This window comes from Culicoides brevitarsis, chromosome 1, assembly GCF_036172545.1.
Source record: "Culicoides brevitarsis isolate CSIRO-B50_1 chromosome 1, AGI_CSIRO_Cbre_v1, whole genome shotgun sequence".
Lineage (NCBI taxonomy): Eukaryota > Metazoa > Arthropoda > Insecta > Diptera > Ceratopogonidae > Culicoides > Culicoides brevitarsis.
This window is the reverse complement of record NC_087085.1, coordinates 7,905,357-7,928,620: the sequence shown is the minus strand read 5'-3', so window position 1 is coordinate 7,928,620 and position 23,264 is coordinate 7,905,357. Positions and strand designations below refer to the sequence as shown.

At 25.5% G+C, this 23,264-nt stretch overlaps 2 protein-coding genes across 2 annotated transcripts in view; one reads left to right on the top strand and one right to left on the bottom strand.

The window, feature by feature from the left end:
* Positions 1-23,264, top strand: part of LOC134827201 (endoribonuclease Dcr-2) — a 126,987-nt gene that overhangs the window by 35,909 nt on the left and 67,814 nt on the right. The gene's annotated exons all lie outside the window — the stretch shown is intronic.
* LOC134838328 (G1/S-specific cyclin-D2-like) lies at positions 1,117-22,464 on the bottom strand. The gene is made up of 4 exons (XM_063853835.1): positions 21,888-22,464; positions 21,604-21,819; positions 16,683-16,839; positions 1,117-1,679 (listed from the first exon to the last, which is right to left on the bottom strand). The coding sequence occupies exons 1-4, from the start codon at positions 22,092-22,094 to the stop codon at positions 1,363-1,365; spliced, it is 897 nt and encodes a 298-aa protein (XP_063709905.1). The 5' UTR covers positions 22,095-22,464; the 3' UTR covers positions 1,117-1,362.

The window sequence follows — 23,264 nt, the reverse complement described above, 5'->3', positions numbered from 1 at the left end:
TTTTTTTTAAAAAGTTTTAAAATTAAATTAAATTTAATTAAATAAAATTTAAAGTAAAATTATCAAAGCCGAGAAAATAAAACAAAAAATAAATTCCATTTTAATAAAGATTTATTTATTAAAAACTTCTTAATTCTCTTAATTATTTTTTTATATACAAAACTTCCATTACAATATAATAAACGTAATAATTTTTTAATTCAGGTTTGATTAATTTTTTACAATTTTAATTATTTTTTTTAAATTTTAATACATTTTTTTAAATTGTTAATGTAGCCTTAATTTTTTTTTTCAATCCAATTAAATAATTTTTTGATCTTTTTTTTTAATTTTTTTCCATTACAGACTAGATCAACAAAACAAAAAAAAACAAGAATTTTGAATTAAACTTATCTTTTTTTCCTTATGTCTAACCTATTTGGTGGGATTTATCCTCAAACTCTGCTCATTAATTAACTTAATTAAATTAAATTATAATTTTATACTTATAAAAAAAAGACAATTTCAAGGTAACACCTTTTTCATTTCTTTCGTTTTTTTTTGTAGGATACTTTTGTGGTAAAAATTTGCTATATTAAGCAGTTCATCCCGAATTATGTACAGTAGGAGAACTCAAATATTTTATCTAAATAAGAGATTTGCTTGAGATCATATTATGAATTACTAAATAAAAAAAGGGGGAAGTTACATTTTTTTATTATTATTATTTCAGACCATTCTTTGGTAATTCTAGATGTAATTCTTTCCTTTTTATAAACCTCACGAACGACTATTGAATTGGGTTTCAATAATTGTTAAATTGTTACAAAAAAATATTTTTAAAAAAAATTTAAACTCTTGAGTTAATTTGGCAGGCACTGGATATGTTTGTCACGGGATTTCTTTTATTATTATTTTTTTTCGAAAAATTTTGCTACAATTTTCTAAATGATTTTTTTTTATGATGGCTTAAATTAATTATTATTTTTATTTTTTTTTATTTCAGGTGAAAAATTTAAATTTCGTTAACTTTAATATAAAAATAATTCAAACACAAAAATAATCTTAATATTAACAAAATGTCTTAAACTTCAAAGATATTATTTTTTTTTTTAAAGAAAAAACATTTAACTTCAATGAATTGATAAACTTAACGATTAACACGATATGAGTTTTAATCTTGGTTGCTGTTTTTTTTAATTTTTTGGTAGAAGTTGTAAAATATTTCAAATATCTCCTGTACAACTTTTAAAAAGTAAGTAACTTAATTTTTTAATTATTAATATATAAATTTCAAATTTACAGATGGTCTCATAGGCTAAATAAAAAAAAACTCCATATTAATCTAAATTCCAACTAATCCTAACCAAGCTTTCTTAAACTCTAAAAATACACATCCTGAATGTCTGTCGGCGTCTCCGGTTGTCCAATGTCGGCAGCACAACTCGAGGGAATTTTTCCGGTACTCTGGCTCGCATATGGATGCGCTTTGTAGACTTGTTTTTGCAATGCGGCAGTTTCTTTGGCAACGACTTGTTCGATGTGACGCACCGTGAACTCGACGTCAAAGGGATCGATTTGTATCAGACGACAGATATCGCCGAACGCGAATGGTGCGGATGGCGAGTTGATTCCACGGGTAGCGGCACAAATGCAGGCAGATGCAAGCAATGACGGCGTGATTTGGATAAAAGTTGTTTCTGCAAAGAAAAAAATAATAAGAAAAAATTAGTTGTGAGTTAAAAAAAATTTAAAATATGAGAGAAAATATTTTTATTTGTCCAAATGATTAAATTTCAATCCCCCTAAAGTTTTCTTACGAGACAAATGTTTGCGTAAAGAATTATTTATTTTTTTTTTGCATGTCTCGGCTCAGCTCCGAATGTATCAAAACAGACGATTTACGCAATTGTCACGGTATTAAGGATTTATTTGATTAGTTTTGTGAGCAATCGACAAAAAAAAGATGAATTATGAAAGAAAAAATTACAAAAGATGCAACAACAGTGAAAAAAAATCCATATCCGGAGACCCTTTTGATACAAATTCAAGCGTTGATGGCGAGACAATGATCCATGAAGTAAGGATAATGCAAAGACGACGGTGTGTGAAGAATTTCTGTTAAAGCATTTCGAGAGATAGATAAATAACAAAACGGATGAAAGCTTTCTTCACGTGTGCGCAAAAGGAGTTCAGGTAAGAAAAATGTAACATTTCTTTTTTTTCTTCTTCCAAAATTAACATTTGAACGAAGTTTGAAGAAAGAGAAACAGGAAGCTCCATGATTTTTGTCACGTTGTTGCAATTTCTTTAAGACGGATGTCACTTTTTGACAAATTTTGTTTGTCTTGAGAACAAAAAAAATTTTTTTTGCAAAGATTTTAACTTTCACACCCTTAAACATTTAAAAAAATGTCAAAATAGAGCAATAAAAATATTTTAAAAAATTATTTTAATTTTTTTTTAGAAAATAAAAAAAAAAAAAATTTTTGTCTTGAAATAAAAATTTTTTAAAAATTTTTTTAATTTTTTTAAGAAAAAAAATAAAGCAATAAAAATATTAAGAAAAATTTTTAATTTATAAAAAAAAAATTTTTTTTTTTCAAATCAAAATTAAAAAAAAATTATTTTTGCTTCAAATAAAGCAAAAAAAAATATTTTAAAAAATTATTTTAATTTTTTTTAATGAAGCAAAGTTAAAATTTTAGGGAAAAAAAATTTTTTATTTTGAAATAAAGCAACAAAAAATTTTTTTAAAAATTATTTTAATTTTTTTAATGGTTAAAAATTAATATTTTAGCAAAAAAAAAAAAATTTCAACCTTGAAATAGAGCAATAAAAATTTTTTAAAAATTAAAAATTTTGATCCGCTCGGATTAAAATAATAAAAAATTACAAATAACATCAAATTAACCATAATTTGTTAATATCTACTTATTATTATTCATATTTAATCCCGAACAAAAGAAAAAAAATTAACGGCGAGTGGCGAGCGTATAAAATTAGAAGACAATAAAACCAAACAATAAAATAAGTAACCGTGATAAATGCACTTCTAACTCGTTCTTGTTTTGGCTAATACTTGATACGTGTCACCTTTCTTCTTTCTTTTTAACGAGAAAAATTTTTAGTGCGATCATAAAATATTAAATGCCGTGCATTTAAAGAGTTAATAATGGATGCACCGTGATTTTTATTGTTCTTTAATAGAGGACGTTAATATCTATTCTTAAGACGAAAAAAATTAAAGAGGGTTGAAAATAACGAGTTTTAATCGCGAAGTATCCGCACAAACAATAAACTTTTTTATTCTATTGAAAAAAACGTTTTTAAAGATGATTTGCGAAAAAATATTTTTTTTTATTGCCAAAGACGTCTAAATTTTTTAAGGGGTTAAATTAAATACTAGATCAGTTTCTATTTATTTATATTTACGTTCGCGCAACAATAGCAGACAAAGACTCAGCAGAAAATTGTGACTCAGTTTCGCCTCGTATGTGGTACCTTTTTAATAAAAATAATACAAATAACTATTTTTGCTCTGTGACATTCACATGACTTTCATCTTTTTCACATATTTAATTGAATTAAGACATGAAAAAGAAAAAAAATTCGTTAGCAATTTGAATAGAATCATAAATTTTGCAATTCCCGTCTTCCTTTCTTTCTTCCGGAGAGACGATTCGTGAAACATCTGCAAGTACCACTTTTTATGCATGTACGAAATGATAAGCAGCGCCAGGTGTTTTGCGCGCAAAAAAAAACGAAATTTAAAAGTCCAAGTTGTTGTCCATTGACATCCATTCACGGATGCGTGTGCAAAAAAAATACTACGATGTTGTGAGTAAACAAACGTAAAATTTTCTTACAGCGTCGTGGATGTAGAGCAATTTAAATAATAATGCACAGATGCCGTTTCGTCGTTTTTTTTGCACATGTCTTAAATTTTAAAGAGTTTCGTTAAAACAAAATCGCACTTATCAAGATAAGCAATTTATATCGTGCACCTTGCAATATTGTATCGTAGTAGTAATTATTTTGGATGAAACACATTGCCTCTTGTTCTACTTTTTATTTTATTTTATTTTTTTTCGTTCGATAAACTTTCGATATTTTTTTTACTTAAAGAGTGAATGAGTCACGAGTTCAATGTAATTTTCTTAAAAAATAAATAAATTGCAACGGAAATCGGAAGTTTTTTTTTATTTTTGTGAGAAAAACTTATAAGATGAATTTTTTAATCTAATAAGTTTTTCGTACAAAAATAAAAAATTTTCGATTTTCTTTGAATTTATTTAATTTTATTTTTACTTAATTTTTTATTTATTTTTTTTTAAATTAATTTTTTTTATGTTATTTTATTTTTTTTTAGAAAATTATATTAAACTCGAGATTTGATTTTTTTATGAATTAAATAATTATAATTTTTGAAAAAATTATGTAAGAAAAAAAAAATAAAAATTAAATTAAATAAAAAAATTAAATAATTTTATTTTTTAAGAAATTATTTAATTTTAATATTTAAATATATGATTTTTAACTTTTTCAAAAAGTCAAGATTTCGATGAATTTTTATTAAAATTTCAAACCAAAGCACCTGTTATCCTATTGGTTTTTTTTATAATTATATATTGATCAAAGTCAGACACAATACAGCAGATGATTGAAGGAAGCTGTATATTATTATTATGATTCCTTTTTTTATGATTCAAACAAAATATTTCGAACAAGTTTTAAAGAACTTTAAAAACAAACATATAGCAAAGTGCATCTTCTATATTGATGCCCACATGATGGTTGTTGCACCTTTTCAGACATCATTATGTTTTATTGTTGTTGTCTTTCCTGTCGAACCATTTAAGTTGGTCGAGAAATAATAGAAAAAAAAACAACAGCTTTGCATATGGTCCTTATAAGACTTTTAAAGGTACAAAAACATTAATTTTATCATTATTTTCGGGTAATGATCTTTTTTCGTTTGTTCTATTCGAGTTTTTAAATTTTTCTAATATGATGCTGGTCATTTTTTTTCGTCCTGATTATTTATTTGAAAAAAAAATCTTTTTCATTTATTTAAAAATTTTAATTTTAAAAATATTTAAAAAAAAATTACAATAAAAATTTTATAATTTTTTTAATAAAAATAATTTTAATAAAACTAAATTTAATCAAAATTAAAATTTTATTAAAATATAAATTTTATTTTAAATTTAATTTTATTTTATTAAATTTTTATTTTAAATTATTAATAAAAATTATTTTAAAAAATTTAAATGAAAATAAAATAATTTTAATTAAATTTAAAAAAAATTAAAAAAATAAAAAAATTAAAAATTTTTTTTAAATTTAATTAAATTATTTTTAAATTATTTTAATAAAATTAAATTTTTATTAATTGAAATTTAATTTAAAATTTTTATTTTAATTTAAATGTTTTTTTTTTTAATTTTATTTAAATATTTTATCTTCTTTTTTAAGGAAAAAGTAAAATTCAACATGTGTTCACAACATTGGCAGATTTTTTCATCTCCAACTTTCGAATGTGATCTCTGACATTTTTAAATGGACTCGAATATTTATGCGTCTTTTGGGCATTTAAAAGCGAAAACTTGTCGGAAACGACACTTGTGCCATTAAAATTAGGTAAAATAAAAATGTGAAATGAAGAAAGCAACTTCCGTGAAAAAAAATATTTTTACAAACAAGAGAAATTTGTCTCATGAGATGTCCTTTTTTACAGAGGAAGTTCAATTTCAGTGGCAAGTTACAATTAAATATTTCAATGTACTTCCAACATGACGCCTTTAGTTTTAAACAATCAAATCGTGACATGAATTCAATTTTTTATAAGATTCTCGTTATTATTAATGATTATTTTGTAAAAAAAAGTAAGAAAGCTGGTTAGTTGGTGTCGAAGTCGTGACGAAAGAGAATTAAATTGTGTTTATTAACGTTTCTGCCAGCTGGTGTCTTGCTTACGTCGATTATCCTTCCTTATCATCATCGAACTAAGCATAAAAAAAATTAAAAAAAAAACTTAATATATTATTATAATTTGTAAGTATGTCTCAGGTAGGTACGCGGCATGTGTGTGATATTTACTTTAAAAGCGACACATTTTTTTTAGTAACAATAAATAATAAAATAGTGAATGTTCTGGAGGAATTGTAAAATAGTAGTAAACTTAGTATTATTATTAATAATAATAATAATATATGATGAAAAACATACAAAACCACCCTTAACCATCTGCCGTTCGTCGTTTTTGATCGTCTTGTACGACAACGATATATTTGTATATTTTTTTCTTCTTTTATTTTAAAAGGAGACGTCACTTTTTTTTGTTATGCAAGAAAAGTTTTGATGTTACATGAATTAATTATTTTTATATTTAATGTAGTTCATGTACAAACGTTAGAACACATAAAAAAATTATATGTCAAGCATGTCAAGTTTGATTGTCTTACGAAGAATTTTTTAAAAAGGGGCGAAGGACCTCAAAACGGACTTTATTTTCTTCGCTTTTAATTTTTTTTATATTTTTATTTTTTTTTTTGCTCTAAAAGGGTTAATGTACTCGTAATTGTTGATTAATAATAATTTTTTTTTTATTTTTTAGGATAATTAAAATAAAAAAAAAAATAGAAAAATTCAAAGGAAGGAAGAAGAAAAGGTTAATAATAGGTGTAAATGTAATACATATCGTCAACGGACACACACACGTTCCGCACCAATTACCAATGCTGCCAAGACGTAATAATAATAATCTTGATCGCTTCGCTGAGTATCGTTGGCGTCGAGCACGTGTCCAGTATAATGCTAATGAACCTCCTTCTCCTACTTCCTGATGCAGAACAGAAAATTTCTTCAGTCGTGTGTGTTTGTTTTTATTGCTTATTTAATCGGCAAAAATATTTGGAACCCTTTTTTGCATGTCATGCCAAAAAATAGATGTTGTGATATTTTATTGTATTTATAAATTTGACACAGATAAGATTAACTTTTTTCGTGCCTTTTGGATGAATTTCACTCCTTTTCTTTTAATTTTGTATAAAATCCTATTATTTATGACAATATCAATTTATTTAAGTTATTTAAGTTGCATCACTAAATTATTAGCATAACGTAATAACGAATAAAAATGCAATCAAGTATAAATAATTTTAGCATTAGAAAGGAACATTATTGACGACAAGATTTGAATATTTTTCCCTTTTCTTGTGTCGGTTAATTTTTATTTTATTTTTTTCTTCGAGAAAGGGTTCAAACGGAAAACCCAAAAATTAACCCTGTTAAGGATTTATAACAATGTTTGTAGTAATTGTTCTTATTATGTATGTAAAAAAGATGCAAATATTGTCGTTAAAGGAAAAAAAGATTTTTGTGTGAATGTGAAGAAATTTGTTTGTCTCGATGGGTGTAATTTCCCTTCAAGGCTTTTCTTCCCTTTTTTTTTCGTCGTGTTTCTAATATTAAAGTATATTTTAATGTGTGTACTTTCCAAAACATGCCATAAAATATTTTATTATGCAAAGTATGCTAATTTGATTGAACTGACACTTTTTCAGTCTTTTGTTCGGATTTTTCGAACAAATATTAAAAATGTAACGGAATTTCATCACAAAAACTCTGTCGGTTTTACAAACAAGATGATTGAGAGATCTTTCTTTTCGTACAATGTTGCATACTAAAAATAATATATATATTGAAATATCATGAAAAAGTAAGATAATGTTAATATTTTAACAAAAATAAGTCTAAAAAAGGGTAGAAACTCGTTCAAAAACCCTTTAAAAAGTTTTTTTTAAACAAAGTTCGGGATTTATGCAACAGTTGATTACACACATAAGAGGGCTGTCAGCAAACTTGTTGTTTTAACGAAATCTCGATTAAAGAAAAAAAAATCTCGTTCAACCCTTTAGCATAAAAAAAAAATAAATCTGAGAAAATTTCTACATGATTAACTTTCTTGACGTTCGATCGAGGTTCGCGTCTTGTCACAAGTCTTTCGTTTCCGGCATATTTTTAATAAATTGCACTTCAAGCACTCTTCAGTTCAACTGACTTTTGCGTTGACAAAAATCTTGACGTCCCCCTACAAGAAAAAAAAATTAAAGCAAAAATTGCAGTTCCTTTGAAGAACAAAAAAAAATGTCAAGGAACAAGGAAATGCACACACGAGGGAAGTAAGTAAACCAGGTGTGATTTCAAATGATAAACCCAAAAGTAATTCATAAATAATGTTCGTTTCATTGCAATTTGAGATGGTTTTTGCTCTTGTGTCGATGCGATAAATAAAAAAAGTGCTAATTCATCGTTTATACCCTAAAATCACATAAATTTCGGTTGTTTGATGAAAATATAAATAAAAAAAAATATTAAAGAAGTAATTCAAGTATATTTTAAGAATTAACACCCCTTGTGATGCCTTCTCATAATTTATAAAAAAAAAATATTTTTTTTTTTTAAGAAAATTGATAAAAAAAAAATTTATTGCAATTTTTGTGTGATTTTCGGTTTATTTAATTTTTTTAGGGGAATTTCTCTCTTGAATTAATTTTTATTTATTTTTTAAAGACTTGAAAAAGATTTTCTCCTTGAACAATTCCTTTTATTTATAAAAAAAAAAATTTATTTTATGTAATAAATTTTTTCTCCGAAAGAGGTGAATTTTTTTTATGAAGTCCCGTAATTGGAAGGGTTAATCAGGTAAATTATTACTTTTTTTGTGTGATTTTTTACAAAATTTATTATGTTTAACAATATTTAGTAATTTTTGGTAATTTTAACAAAAAAGTGTTAATTTTTCAGGTTTTGAACGTTTTTCACGTGCTATTCGTTTCGTACAATTTTTCAACCAATCAGGAACAAGCAAATGGGGTGACATGACGAAGTACAAAAAAAAAAATGTTCAACTAGGAGCAGACATCCCTTCCTTACGTGAAAATGTCATGCAAGAGTAAATTTATGCAACGTTACCTTAGTATTTTTTTTGTAAGTAACAGAAGGCAGCAAGGACTTAAATTAAAAGAAGAAAAAAAAATTATAATAATGATATACGAATGTTTATTAATGGCTCAAGGGTGCTCTTTGACGTTCCTATAATTATTTTTCTGTTCGAATATTCGTTAATTTTTTTTTATTTCTTGTAAGAAAAAAATTTTCAGGTAAAAAAAAATAATTTTTGTCACTTTCTTATTTTATTTTTTCTTAAAAAAAATATTTTTTTTTAAGAAAAATAAACAAAAGAGAGATTTTTGCAAGAATTTCAGCGAACATCTGTCTTTCTTTACTCTCCAAAATGCTACAAAGTAATTTTTTTCTTGAAAGATTTACTTTTTGTTTTGTAATCTTGCGTTTTATTGTTGTTTCATTTGCAATTCTTGGGGTGATTGCATTCGAGCAACAACAAAAGTGCTCAAAATATAAATCAAATATTTTTCTTTGTATGGAAAAATATCAATAAAAACACTGTTTCACGTCGGACAATGGAACAAATAAAATAAAATTACTTCATTTCTGTCGGATTTTTTTTTCTAATACGATCGAGAAAAATTTATGATACCTTATTCGATTTAATTCCAGACAATTAGAAGATAACACTTATGTAAGAGATTTGGACATTCGTTAAAATATAAAAATTTTTTGAAATGAGGGAGCAGATGTTAAAGGTCCGCAGTTAGAAGAAGAGATAACTTTCGTGGTCCTTTTGCCATTGTTTGAATTCCTTAAAGTGTGAAATCAATGTCTTCTTAGCATTTAATTCTTCCTGCTTTGTCTCCTTTTGTATATTCACACATCTGTGCATTAATGTGTTTTTTTTTGCGTTCCTTCGATTTTATTTCGTTTTTATATCAACATTTTTATAATCTTGTCGCATGCACGATTTTATGACATTATTTTTTTTTTCTGATGATTTTTTGCCCATTTTCTAATGTTTTTTTTTCGTATCATAAAAATCTTGAATAATTTTTTTTTTATTACAGAGTCTCAAGTCATTGTCATTATTCAAGAAGATCATCAAATAACGTCATATGGCACCCTTATCTTGAACAATTGAAGTTTACATCACACGTGGTTTGGTTGATTCGACAAACATTGGAACAATAAATTTTTTTGTGTGGGTTGAAGAATGACGGTTCACCTGGATTGGCTTTAAAATTTAAAGTCTGATTGATGATCGCGGTTTTCGGAGACAAATTATCAGAATTTTTCGGAAATTCGTTAAAAATAATTAGCGAGCAAGTGCACCCTTTTAACACTGCGGAGTAATTTAAACGAAAGGTGTTTTTCTCCCTCATCGCATGCCTTTACATAAATTAAAACGCGGCGGAGATATTTACTGTTAGTTATCCTTCATTACATGCAAGGTGTTTGTCGTGTCCAGTTCGAAAAAATTTTAAAAACATCAACGACGACGACGACGTTTTCAATTATGAACGGACTCCGTGCACACCGGAAAACGTAACAGTTGTGATATCAGTTGAAAAAGTTAATAACATCTAATAACAGAAAGAAAAAATAATAAAAAAATGCTCATTATACACAATGCACCTGTAACTGTTTTAAAAAGTTTTTGATCGATGTTTTGATCCTAGCATCAGGCGAAGGAAATTATTTTTTATTTTTTAGGGTTTTGATCAAATTAAAGGATAATTTGGACGAAGAGAAGAGAGAAACAACGAATAATTATTACTATAAAATGTAATAAAATGTTGGTTTAGATTTCTATCTTCTTTTTAAAATTTTCTGTATTTTAAAATTAAATACGAAAATATGAAACGAGGGGAGCACGCAAAGTTAAGGACATGAAACAAGTGGTTTCTTTGACCTTTTCTCTATTTTTGTTTATTATTATTTATATTTTTTTAAATTCTTAAATATTTTTTTTCTATTTAATTTTATTTTTAATTTTTAAATTTTTCAAAAAATTCAGAAAAAAATATTAAAATTAAATAATAAAAAGAATTAAATTTAAATTAATTAAAAATTTAAAAAAATATAAATTAAAGTAAATTTTAAAATTATTTCATCATTTTTTTATTTACCTATTTATTTTTTAAATTATTGAAAATTAATTTAATTTTCTATTAAAAATTTTAGTAAAATTTACATTTTAGTAAAATTTAAATTAAAAGATTTTTAAATTATGAAATTAATTCAACATTTTAAAGTTTTAAATTTTTATATTATTAAATAAAATTAATTAAAAAAATCAATTAAATTAATATTCATTTTTTTTAAATATTATGTTTTATTTAAAATTTTAATGAAGGTTTTATCAAATAATTTTGTAATTATTTTACTTTTTACCGCATTTAAATTTTTTTTAAATTTTTTTAAATGTAACAAATTTCATTTCTTTTTATTTTTTTTAATTAAAATATTTTTATAATTTTTTTAACATTATTTTTTTTCAATTTAAATTTATTTTTTTAAATGTTAGAAATTTAATTCTTTTTAAATTAAAATATTTTTTTCATTTTTTAAACTTTTAAAATTTAAATGAACGAATTTTTAAAAATCATTTACAAATGTTTGCCATTTAAACAATTGTGAAAAATTTCCTGTGAGAAAAGTCTTATTTGAACTTTATTTAACCCCATCTGGTTCGCATAATATTCCGAAAATACATTGAACATCACTTATCTAGTTAGTTCGCATAAGAATATTTCTACTTTTTCTCACAAAACCAAAAAAAAAAAAAAAAAATTAATGAAATTTCTACCTAGAATCGAATTTCAATAGAAAAAAATCAGCAGCAGATGCAACTAATTTTTTTTTATCCTCCTACAACAATTCTTATACGAAAGAGATCAATTTAATAGATTTTTCTTGATAGGTACAAGTGGTCCAAAAACTAAAAAAAAGAGGATTCGAATTTCTACCTAGAATTGTAAAAGTAAGTGAAGTAAGAATTTTTTGTGTAAAAAAAAAATGTTTTACAAAAAAAAGAGCAGATGTGACCGGAAAGGTATACAAAATAATATTTTTATGTGTGTTGAAATGCGTTTAAAATGCATTTTTATCTTTTTTTCTTCTCAACTAGAATTTTTGTTTGTCTGGTAGAAATTTCTTCGGAGAATTTTAAGAACTTCGGACCATCGAGACGACATTTTCGGTCATATTTGAAGGTAATTATTTGTGTTTCACACAAAACCGTAACCTAAATAAATATTTTTTTGTAAGTAAAAACAATTTCTTCTGTGTAGGTGATCCGCTGGATGTCAACAAGGATACTTTTCTCGGGCACTTGTGAAAAAACATTCATTCACTTGATGCGCCATCCATTTATTTGCTTTTTTGTTGATCAAATAAGATTTTTTTCGGAAATTTCATTCATAAACCGCGTGAGAGATGATAAGCATTTATCTAAAAAATTAAATGTTCAACAGGCTTGTCGGCAGAACCGGTAAAATAATCATTGAGCTGAATCACGGAAATCAACAGGACACGAGGGAACGTCAAATATTGACTTTTCAAACAATAATAAGTTAACTACCCCTTTGTCGCCTTCGATTCCATTAATCATATGCACACATGCGTGTTAAAAAACACGTAGAAAAAAATTCCGAAACATCATGTAATAACAACAAATAATGTTAAACATTAACTGTGGGTGCTTCTGAACAATTTCAACTCCCGACTGGAACATGAAACGCACAAAATTCCCATTGAGAGGGTTGCTTTTGTTCGAAAATTGAAACATAATAACATCACGTGTGCTGCTTTTGTGTCCAAATTCCGAAAATTACAGCTTCGAATAAGGCACAACCGCGAATTATGCCGTTTTCGAACGACACAAGGGTGCTTTATAACCAGAAAATCTGGAATAAGGAACATTTGCGTCACAAAAAACAACGCAATTCTCCGTATTTTGTTAAAGGTGACATTGAAACACACACGTGAAGGAATTTTCGGCATCGATCGCGCAATGTATGGCCATGAACCTCGTTTTGTTGAATTATTGAAATAAAAAAATGAAGAAAGGGTGTCTGGATCTTTGCGAACAAAAGAAATCGCGATTTATTTAAAAAAAAAGGGGTGTCTCGCGCAGTTTCGCGAAGAAATCTACAAAAATCGTTAAAAACTTGAATTCTCTTGAAGCAAAAAAAAAATTGTCGCGATCATAGACATAAATTATTTTTTTTTGTAGACATTATTTTTTATGTGTCACATGAGCGGAGAATATCTCAGCCGAGCCGATGGAATATGAATGAAGGGATTAGAGTCATAAAACAAAGAATAACTACTGTGGTTTTCTTTAAATTATTTTTTTATTTTATTATTTTTGCGTTCACGGATGAATAATTTATCGAGTACTTGCGTCTGAACGGGAAATTGCTCAAGGAGTCCCTTGATTTGACTTGATTAGCCATAAATAAAGCTTAGTCAAGGGCTTGGTGTGTCGGTATTTATTTTTTAAATTTTTTTTATTGTTTTGTTTTAATCGTTCAATGGACCTAACACACCCTTTGTACGGATTTGAGACGAGTTTTTGTGCAGAAATTAAGTTCAAAGCACGCACAATTTTTCCATTGTTCCACGAGTTCGAACAGGATTTCGTGGTTTATTGTGTCGCCAGCGTGATCTTTGACGGTTATTTCGTTGCAGCATTTTATTTCGGGGAAATTTTGGGCAACTATTTGGTGAAATTTGTTAAAAAAAATTAATTGTTTTAATAAATTTAATTTATTTAATTTTTAAATAATTTTTTTTAAATAAAATTTAATTAATTAATTTTTTGAATTAATTTTATTTGAATAATTTTTTTTTTTTATTTATTTTTTTTTAAAATAAATTTTAATTAATTAATTTTTTTTAAATTAATTTTTAAAAAATTAATTTTTTAAATAAATTCTAATTATTTAATTTTTTAAAATAAATTTGAATTATTTAATTTTTTAAATAAATTTTAATTAATTATTTTTAAAAATAATTTTAATTAATTAATTTTTTAAATAAATTTTAATTATTTAATTTTTTTAATTAAATTTAATTAATTAATTTTTTAAATAAATTTTAATTAATTAATTTAATTAAATTTAATTTTAAAATTTTTTTTTTATTTTATTAAAACTTATTTAATTAATTTTAAAATTAAAAAAAAAATAATAAAATTTTTAATTCTTACTGCAATCCATCAACGATTCAAAATCATTTCCTTTAAAAGAAATGAATTTTTTGCGACTTTCATTCACAGAAATTTTTAAAATCATGATTTTTGTAACTTAAAAATTTTGAATTCGTCGCCTACTTTATTGGCAAGTAACAACATTGGCAAAAATTAATACGTTGAAATGTTTTTTCAACTTTACTCCAAAAATTTAATTCAAAACAGGCACAATTTTTGTTCTTATTTATGACGTCAATGAGAATTTCATCTTCAATTAAGTCGTTATTTTGATCTTTAACGCTAAATTTTGGACTTCTCATTACTTCAGGAAAATTTAAACGTACTAAAAAAAATTAAAAAATAATTTTTAATTAAAAATTAAAATAAATTAAATAAAAACCTGTTCGAATTAAGGAATTAAAATTGCAACCATGCCAGACGACAAATTTTTTACAGCCTCCATTCATGGAAATCTTTAGAATAGTCATCTGGTGACTTACTCGGAATTTGGGTACGAAGCAATAAAAGTTGGCAGGTAGCTCAATATTTGCTTAGATTAATTTTTTAAAAGGGGTCGAATACCTGTTCTCGCAATAATTAATCAGCCAAGTCATTCGCGATAGACTAATTATCGTGTGTGTGACCTTCCAAAATTTCGTTTAAAACGTTCAAAGACCTCCGTTTCCGTTCCGTAAAACATTTCTTCAAGGTTTGCTCCGAATTATCAGATCAGAATTTTTATGTTTTTAGCACGGAGAGATCTCGTCCAACGGCAATATATCAGTAACTCAAAACTCAAGTTTCGCGTTTTTTTTTTGTTTTCGGAAGAAATAACACAATATTTTTATAAATTAATTTAAATTCCACGAAGAAGTTGTGTGTGTATAAATAAATTTATAAATAACACACGAAGAATTCCACTTTTTTTTTTTAACCCCGTTCAGTTTCTTCAAAAGAGACAGGTAAGTTTGTGCAAAAAAAAAAAATGTGTTTAGAGCGCCATCAGCCGCTATTATTACATGCATTATACATAATCAGGCGGGCAGACAACAAGACAAATGTATAAAACGAGAGCGAAAAGCGGTTGATTTGATAATTTAAGGTCGGTCAATTATTATTTTATATTTTTTGGTTGTTTAGTCGGCGATCGAAATATGAAGAAAAATACACATAAAAGAATGTAAAACAGATAAAAAGATGATGATAAGAATAATAACAAGACTGCAGACAAAAATTTAAAGAAGAACACAAAAAAAAGTGAAAGCAAACCGAAAAATTTATCAAACGCGAGACTAGACGTGAATTTTTTTGGCGTTGCGTGCGTTTATTTAATAATCGAAATTATTTATTCCTAATGTGTCCATTAACCTATTCATTCAAGGTTACTTTATATCTTTAAAATTATATTTTTATTTTATTCTCGCAGCGAACCATCCTTTTTTTCTGTATCGCTTTAATTTTTTATAAATATTTAATTTATTATTAATGGATGGTCGTCTAGTTTTGCGAACGATTTTTATGAATGAACAGACTTCTTGTGACTCATTGATAAATTTATGTTGATAAGATACTTCAACATTATTTTTTTTTATTTTGAAACGTGAACATATGCTTAATTATATCAGATATACGTTCAGAAGTAAATAAAAAAAAATAAAATTGCGACATTTGTCGTAATAAATTAACGAAAAATTATTGAAGCATTGAAAAGTGTTCGTGAGCTTTTGTCTATTTTTTTTTTAATTTTTATTTACACGTGTAAAGTTATTTTTTTAGTGTTGTCCTGTTTTTAACTTAATTGTATCCTGTGTAACGGTTTAGTAATTTTTTGATATTGTTTGACAAAAAAAAAATTTTTTTTTTTTTTTTGTTTAAAGAGACACAAAAAATACGAATTTTATTTTTTTTAAATTTAAAAAAAAATTAAAGTTGAAGTTTTTTATTTTATTAAAATAAAAAGAAATTTAGTTTTTTAAAATAGAATTTTTATTTTTTTTTTATTTTTTTTTTTTTTTTTTTTTAAAAATTTTTATTCTTTTTATTGTTTAGAGAAACAAAAAAATACGAAATTTAATTTTTTTTTTAATTTAAAAATTTTTTCGTATTTTTTTTTTATTTAAAGAAATATAATAAATTTAAAAAAAATCTTTATAATTAAAAAAATATAATTAATGTGCGATTAAAATTAAGACATATGGTTTGCAAATTAATGTTATATAATATTAATATTAATAAAAAAATATTTTTTTAAAATTAAAGTACGATGTGCGATGTGATAAGGAAGCGGCTAGAAGAATTATATTCTTATGTTTATATTATGACAGCTTTTAGCAATACCATATTTTATCGACTTGACTATAAAAAAGGTTTTTTATTTTATCAACGTGACAGTCAACATAAATACTATTTCTAGTTCATTAATCCATAGAAACTTATCTTTACGATAGGTAAAAATTTTAAAGGAACATAAGCTGAGGTGACATATGATTGATTTAACATAAAAAAAATATTTGGACAAAATTGTTGTTTGTGTAAATAAATATTTAACTACAGAAAAAAACAGATGTAAAGTTATTTCAACACTCACCTGTATAGCATACGGAAACGAGCGTAAGGGCGTGTTGTCTAATGTGCGCGTTTTCTGCTCCCCATGGCACTCGTTCGAGAATGTGATCGATGTAGTCGAAGCCTGTGACGGCGCTCAAGTTCCATTGTAATGTTGAGACAACCAAAAGTTCCCAGCTCTGAAATAAAAATTAAAAAAAATAAATAAATAAAATAAAATAATTAAATTTTATTAAATTTTAAAAAATAATCAAATAAATTAAAAAAAAAAATTTTTAACATACCTTTTAAATTGAATGGAAAATTTCTTTAAAAAAATTTTAAAAAAAAAAATAAAAAAAAAAAATTTAAATGAAAATATTTAATAAAAAAATATTAAATAAAATTAAATTAAAATTAAAAAAAATTAAATAAATTAAAAATAATTTAAAATAAAATAAAAAATAGAAAAATAGAAATAGAAAAATATTTAATAAAAATAAATTTGAAAAAAAAAAAATAATTTAATAAAAATAAATATTGAAAAATATTAAATAAAAATAATTTTTATTGAAAATTTCAGCATAAAACAATTTTTTATAAAATTGCGATAAAAAAAAAATATTGAATTAAATTATAATGTGACACTCTATGTGTGCTTTATGAAACACAAAAAAAAACATTTTTCTCACGACTTTTGTGGTCAATTATTACCGATACGTGCGTAATGGACACGCGAGTCGACACACACTGAATAAATTTAATGCTTCGTCGTTTTTGGCGGCAAAAAAGTAGTTTTAATGAGATGTAAATTTAAAGGGCTTCGCGTAGGACACTGTTCCAAGCAAACTTCAATTCTGATCGGAATTGCTGAATAAATTTTCTGCTTTACAGCTCATGAAAAAGGCATCGTGAGAGAATTTCCCTTTGCACGAATACGATGCAAAATGATGAGAAAAAAGATCGTAATCATCAAAAAAGGATTAAAATATTATGTCGTTCTGTTAATTTCACATAATTTGAATGTGTCGCTCTCGATCCTCGAATGAATGATGATACAAAAGGTAACCAGCATTATTTTTAAAGGGATTGATGGACATGACAGTGTTTTTGTTGTGTTTAAATGCCATAAATTCGTTTGTACGTGTGTTTTATTGTACGATGAGAAGAGATGGTTTTAGCGCGTGAATCGTTTCCTGTTTATACTTTTTGGGCTAGTTTACATTTAAATGTCCTCATTTCCGTAGATAACTCGAGAAATTCTTACAAGAATTTTTTTCTTTGTTTATCAAATGTTTATTTTTACATAATTTTGAAAGAAAATAATGAGAATCCGGTGTGAAATGAAATAAAGAATAATTTTTTCTAATTAGATTTGAACTTTTTATAAAATTTTTGTGAACCCTTGAAACAAATTATTTTAAAATTAATGTAATGCGGTTTTTGATGCGCATTTAATTTTTTTGCAATTAAATAATTTTTTTTATAATTTTATTTTAAAATAGGGGAAAAAATTTGCAATAAAAACCACAAAACTATGGGATACGCTCAATTGCTCAAAAAACGCATCATTTTTACATGAAAAAAATTTTAAAAGAATTTTTCAAATAAAAAAAAAATATTTTAATTTCATAAAAATAAAAAATTTAATTTAAAAATAATATTTTTAATTTTAATATTTTTTTATTAATTTATTAATTTGTTTTATTATTTTAAATTTGAATTGTTTTATTAATTTTAATTTTTTTAAATTTATTTTAATAAAAATTAATAAATAACTTTAAATTAATAAAATTAAGTTTAAAAAATGAAATAAAATTAATTAATTAATTTTAAATAATTTTTTAATTAAATAATTTAAATAATCAAATAAATAATTAAATTAAATAATTCTTTAATTAAATAAAAAATTAAATTTGAAATATTTTTAAAGAAAAATTTTAACTGAATAATTTTTTTATAGATCAAGAAAAACTTGTTGGCTCGAAAAATAAATTAAACATCATTATTTAAATGTTTTATGTGAACATAAAATCGTCCTGTCCGAGAAAAAAAATTAAATGTTTAAAAAATAAGAAAAGGGGTATTAATGGAAAATCTTGATTAGAAATAAATTGTTGTTAAAGGGCGCTTTGTGCATTTTTTTTTTTTTTTTTTGATAAGATGCACGTCAAAGGTGTGTTTGTTATAAATCTTGTTAGGACATGTTCCCATAATTTTTATTTGGGACCCTAAATCCAGTTTCTCTTGAATAATTAGAGAAGTTTCTCAAGAAATTTTTTTTAAATTTTTTTTAAAAGGGAATTTTCCCTTTTTTGAAACAAAATACGAAAAAACAAACAATAACTGACTTGATTAAGTATATCAAAATACTTGTTTGACGAGGAGATGGTCCCGTTCGGAGATGCTGCATTTCAGATGAGAAGCAAAGATTAACCAAAGTTCAACTTGGGAAAGATTGATGTGTGTGAGTATTTTTTTTTATTTATTTGAACGACCTTTCGAACTTTTTTTTCTTACTTTCATGCAACTTTCTTCCAAATCTGGACCACAGCACCCTTTTTCTTACCTGATGTGCCTCTAATGTGCGTATAATAAATGATTTTTTGACGAAGGATGCTGCTGTTGCCGGAGTTAATAACAAAATATGCAAACAGGATATAAAAATAATTAGAGATGCAACCCCTTCTGAGATGCCATTCCATCATCTAAAGACCTATTTCATGGTTGCATAATAGTAATAATAATAAATAATCAAGACGAGAGGAAATGCGTAAATTTGCATTGAAAAGGCGGTTAGAAAGTTCCTTTTGTCAGTTATTATTTATGGGTGCTGTTAATGTGCAAAAAAAGGGCGATGAGAACGCTACTTAAAATGTCGTAAATATCGTTGCAAAAAAAAAAATAAAAAGGATTAAGTCTTTCTTCGATTTTATCACCTCTCTATGGGAAATGCAAAATCAATGAGATGTAAAGAAATTGATCAAAAAAGCCGTTAAAACATTTTTTCGAGTGTTAAAAATTTCTCACAACTCGAGTGGGTGGTCTGTGATCGTCAAAATCACTGCACATTCTGATCAAATGCGAAAGATGATCTTACAAGAATTTAAATTTCATTCATAATCAAGTGAATTTTTTTATACCTGTTGAAAAAATGATGCATAAATTTTTTTGCAAGTACTTTGTTCATTGAATCATGAACATAATTGAGAAAAACAAGACAAGAAAGAATGTGTGTTAAATAATATAATCATAATATAATGATAAAATAATACGAAGGAGAGCCCAAAAATTTATAAAAGCATTCCACACGAAAAAATTTCACACACACAAAAAAAGTTTTGCCAATATGAATGAGATTTCAAACATTTTTATTTTTTTTTTGACAGACGAAATTATCTCGTTCTGTGAATTGAATAGCGAAATAGGGGCAAATTATTTCAGTCTCGTTCACTTTTTGTGTGTTGTTGGTGCCTGAATTATCTGTTAAATAAGTGAAAATAAATAAATAAAATGCAAAAATTGGACAACAATGAACTTCTGAAGTGATTAGAAACATGATGGATGGACAACCAATAGAAATTTAATGAGGAGGAGGTCATGAGAAAATATTACAAGTGCAGAATTAGGCAAGTATTTCTACAAATTTATATTAAAAATTAATAAAAAATAATTAAATTAATTAAATAAAAAAAATATAATTTAATTCAATTTAAAAAAAAAAATAAATTAAATATTTAATTTGAATTTTAAAAAATAATTAAATTTAGTAAAAAATATATTTTTTTAAATTTTTATTTAAAAATTTTTATAATTTTTTTCTAAATTAAATTATTTTTTTAATTTTTTTCAAAATTTAATTATTTTTTGCATCTACAATTTTTATTTAAATTTTATTTAAAATTTTTTTTTTTTTTATTATTTTAATTTTTTTTTTTAATTTTTATTTAAAAATTTAATTTTAATTTTAATTAATTTAAAAAGTTTTTTTAAATTTTTATTTAAAAATTAAATTATTTTTTTTCATTAAATTTTTATAAAAAAAATTTTTGATAAAATTGAATCAATTTTTAATTAATTAATTAATTGATAAAAATAAAATTAAAATTGATTAATTAATTTTATTTATTATTTTTTTTTTCAAAATTTAAATTTAATATGATTTTTAAATTCAAATCTCAAAAAAATAGTTCAACAGGACGATGATTCATTGCTTCATAGTTCGCTTACTCTGAACAATAACAGATCTCACTGATAACCGCAACTTTTATAGCATTTTTTTTAAAAGGACAGTTTCTTTCGACCGTTCGGTGATAATAATTATTTCCTTCCTGTATGAAACTTCTTTTTTTTCGTCTTCAAGAAAGTTTCGAAAAAAAAATTTTTTTTAATATAAAAAACCACCAACGAGAAACCGCATTTGAGTCATTCTGAAGACATCAAATTGACTGTATTGTTGTGGTTTTTATTGTTGTTCCATTTACTTTCCCTTCGAGCGACATGCATCGAGGTCCAAAAACGAGACAAGGAAATAGGACATTGGCTCGTGATGCGTTAAATTTCGTTTTTTTAACAGTTAAAGACGAAGAAGAGACATTCTTTTTGTCTTGAATGGAAATAAAAAAAATTAGTAGACAATATAATTGTAAGACAAATAGCAGTTATTTGTACAACAAGAACTGCCTTGTGCTTGTTCTGTAATGAAAAAGACAAATAAACACCGCGCATCCAGACATTAATCATCAATTGTTCGCATTTCGGGACGCGCAAGAAAGGGTATTTCCTCTCGAGACGTCTTTCTTTCAATTCATTCATTTAATTTTTTTAAATCCTTTATGTAAATATTTTTTTTTTATTTTTAGCACAAGAGACAAAAAAAATCGGAAGCACTGATTTTCAAGTTCACGAAACATTTAAATGGCTCACGTGATCGCGGTTTAGACAAAAATTTCTAATTCACTTACCCTAATTTGCTCGGGAGTCACACTGTGGTCGGTGTAGGCGCAAAGCAGGTCAACTGTGAGGGCATGACATTGACGAATTTTCGAAGCTAACAGGAGGCAGCAAGTTCCGAGCAGTTGTAAGGTTTGTCGCGAAATTGGGCAGAGGCAGAGGAAGCGATCCATGTAGTTGACAGCCAAGGGGAAAACTTGTTCTTCGCAGTGTTGTTCATCGCAAACCTTTGAAGGAGTCACGTTTTTAGTGATTTTTTTTAATTTTTTTTTTTTTTTTTTTTTAGAAAACTTACCTCTAACATCCACGTTGTGACAATTTTTCGCATAAATGGCTTAAGATCCGCCTGAACGAGACGAAAATAATCCAAATGGGGAATTGTAGCACGTTCCAACGCCAATAAATTCCGAATTACTCGGGGATCGTGGCTGATTGCCTTATCTTTTTCCGCAACATTGTTATCGGCAATTTCACACACAACTTCCAAGCATTTAAGATCCATTTTATTTTTTTTATTATTTTTATTTTTGTTTGTAATTTTATTTTTTTATTATTATCCTTTATTTTTTTTTTTTTTTTTGTAATTGTTCAGTACCTTCTGAGAATTTTTTTTTTAATTTTCACACATTTATTTTTTTTGTTTAATTTTTTTTTCACTCATACACTTCTCCACGTTCTATTTCCAAAATCCAGTGAATAATGTACAGGAAAATGCTAATCCACAAAATGGTCAAAACTGTTACGATGATAAAGTCCTCCCAATCCAGTTTGAATTTTTTCACTTACAAAAAAAAAAATTATTTAAAAAATTATTTTTTTTTCTCTTCCAGGAATTGATTGAAAATTAATTTATTTTTATTGATGTCTTGACATGCGACTGTACGGACAGCAAGTAAGAAGTAAACTAAATAAGAACTTTAAAAAATTGTAACACACTTTATTTACTGCCACAGATACCGAAGTAAATGCCGTTCTTATTGGTTCGTATTGTTCCAACTTCGCCAATGGCATGAAGTTTAGACATTTTCAACCAATGACGGGGATTGCACAACGATTGTGTGTGAGGGTATGTGTGCGTTTCTCAGGTAAATATACAAAATTCACAGTTAAGTCCTCAAGATTTACATGTTTCTATCGATACACAGGTCTTGGCGATGCTCCTTCGCTCATGTGACAAGCAGCTGAAATGATAAGCGATCCATAATTGATGAACAAAAATGTAAACAATGAACTTTAATTTAATTTTTTATTAATAAAAAAATTTTTTTTAGAGCTATCAGATGTCGATTTGGCCTGAGGCTAGAGTTAAGTCAATACCAATAAGTGATTTTTTTCAAAAAGAAAGCCGTTTGTTGAAATTAATCCTCCGAAAAAAGGAAGAAATTGAAAATCCCAGCTGTGCAATTCCTCTCTCACCCATAAGAAATTTCGCAATAATGCCATAATTCATCGTGTTATATAATCGACATAATTTATCCCGAACGCACTTAATCATTTTGCGTTGATCTTCTAAGGAGAACTCTCATTACCCATACGTACAAGGATGAACATTTCGATATAATCTTCAAAAAGGAGTTTTTGCTACCTGGATCTTTATTATTTTACTTTTTTTTTCTTATGATCCATTTTCTAATTTTTTTTTTCTTTCTTGTTCGATTCGGAGATTTTTTTT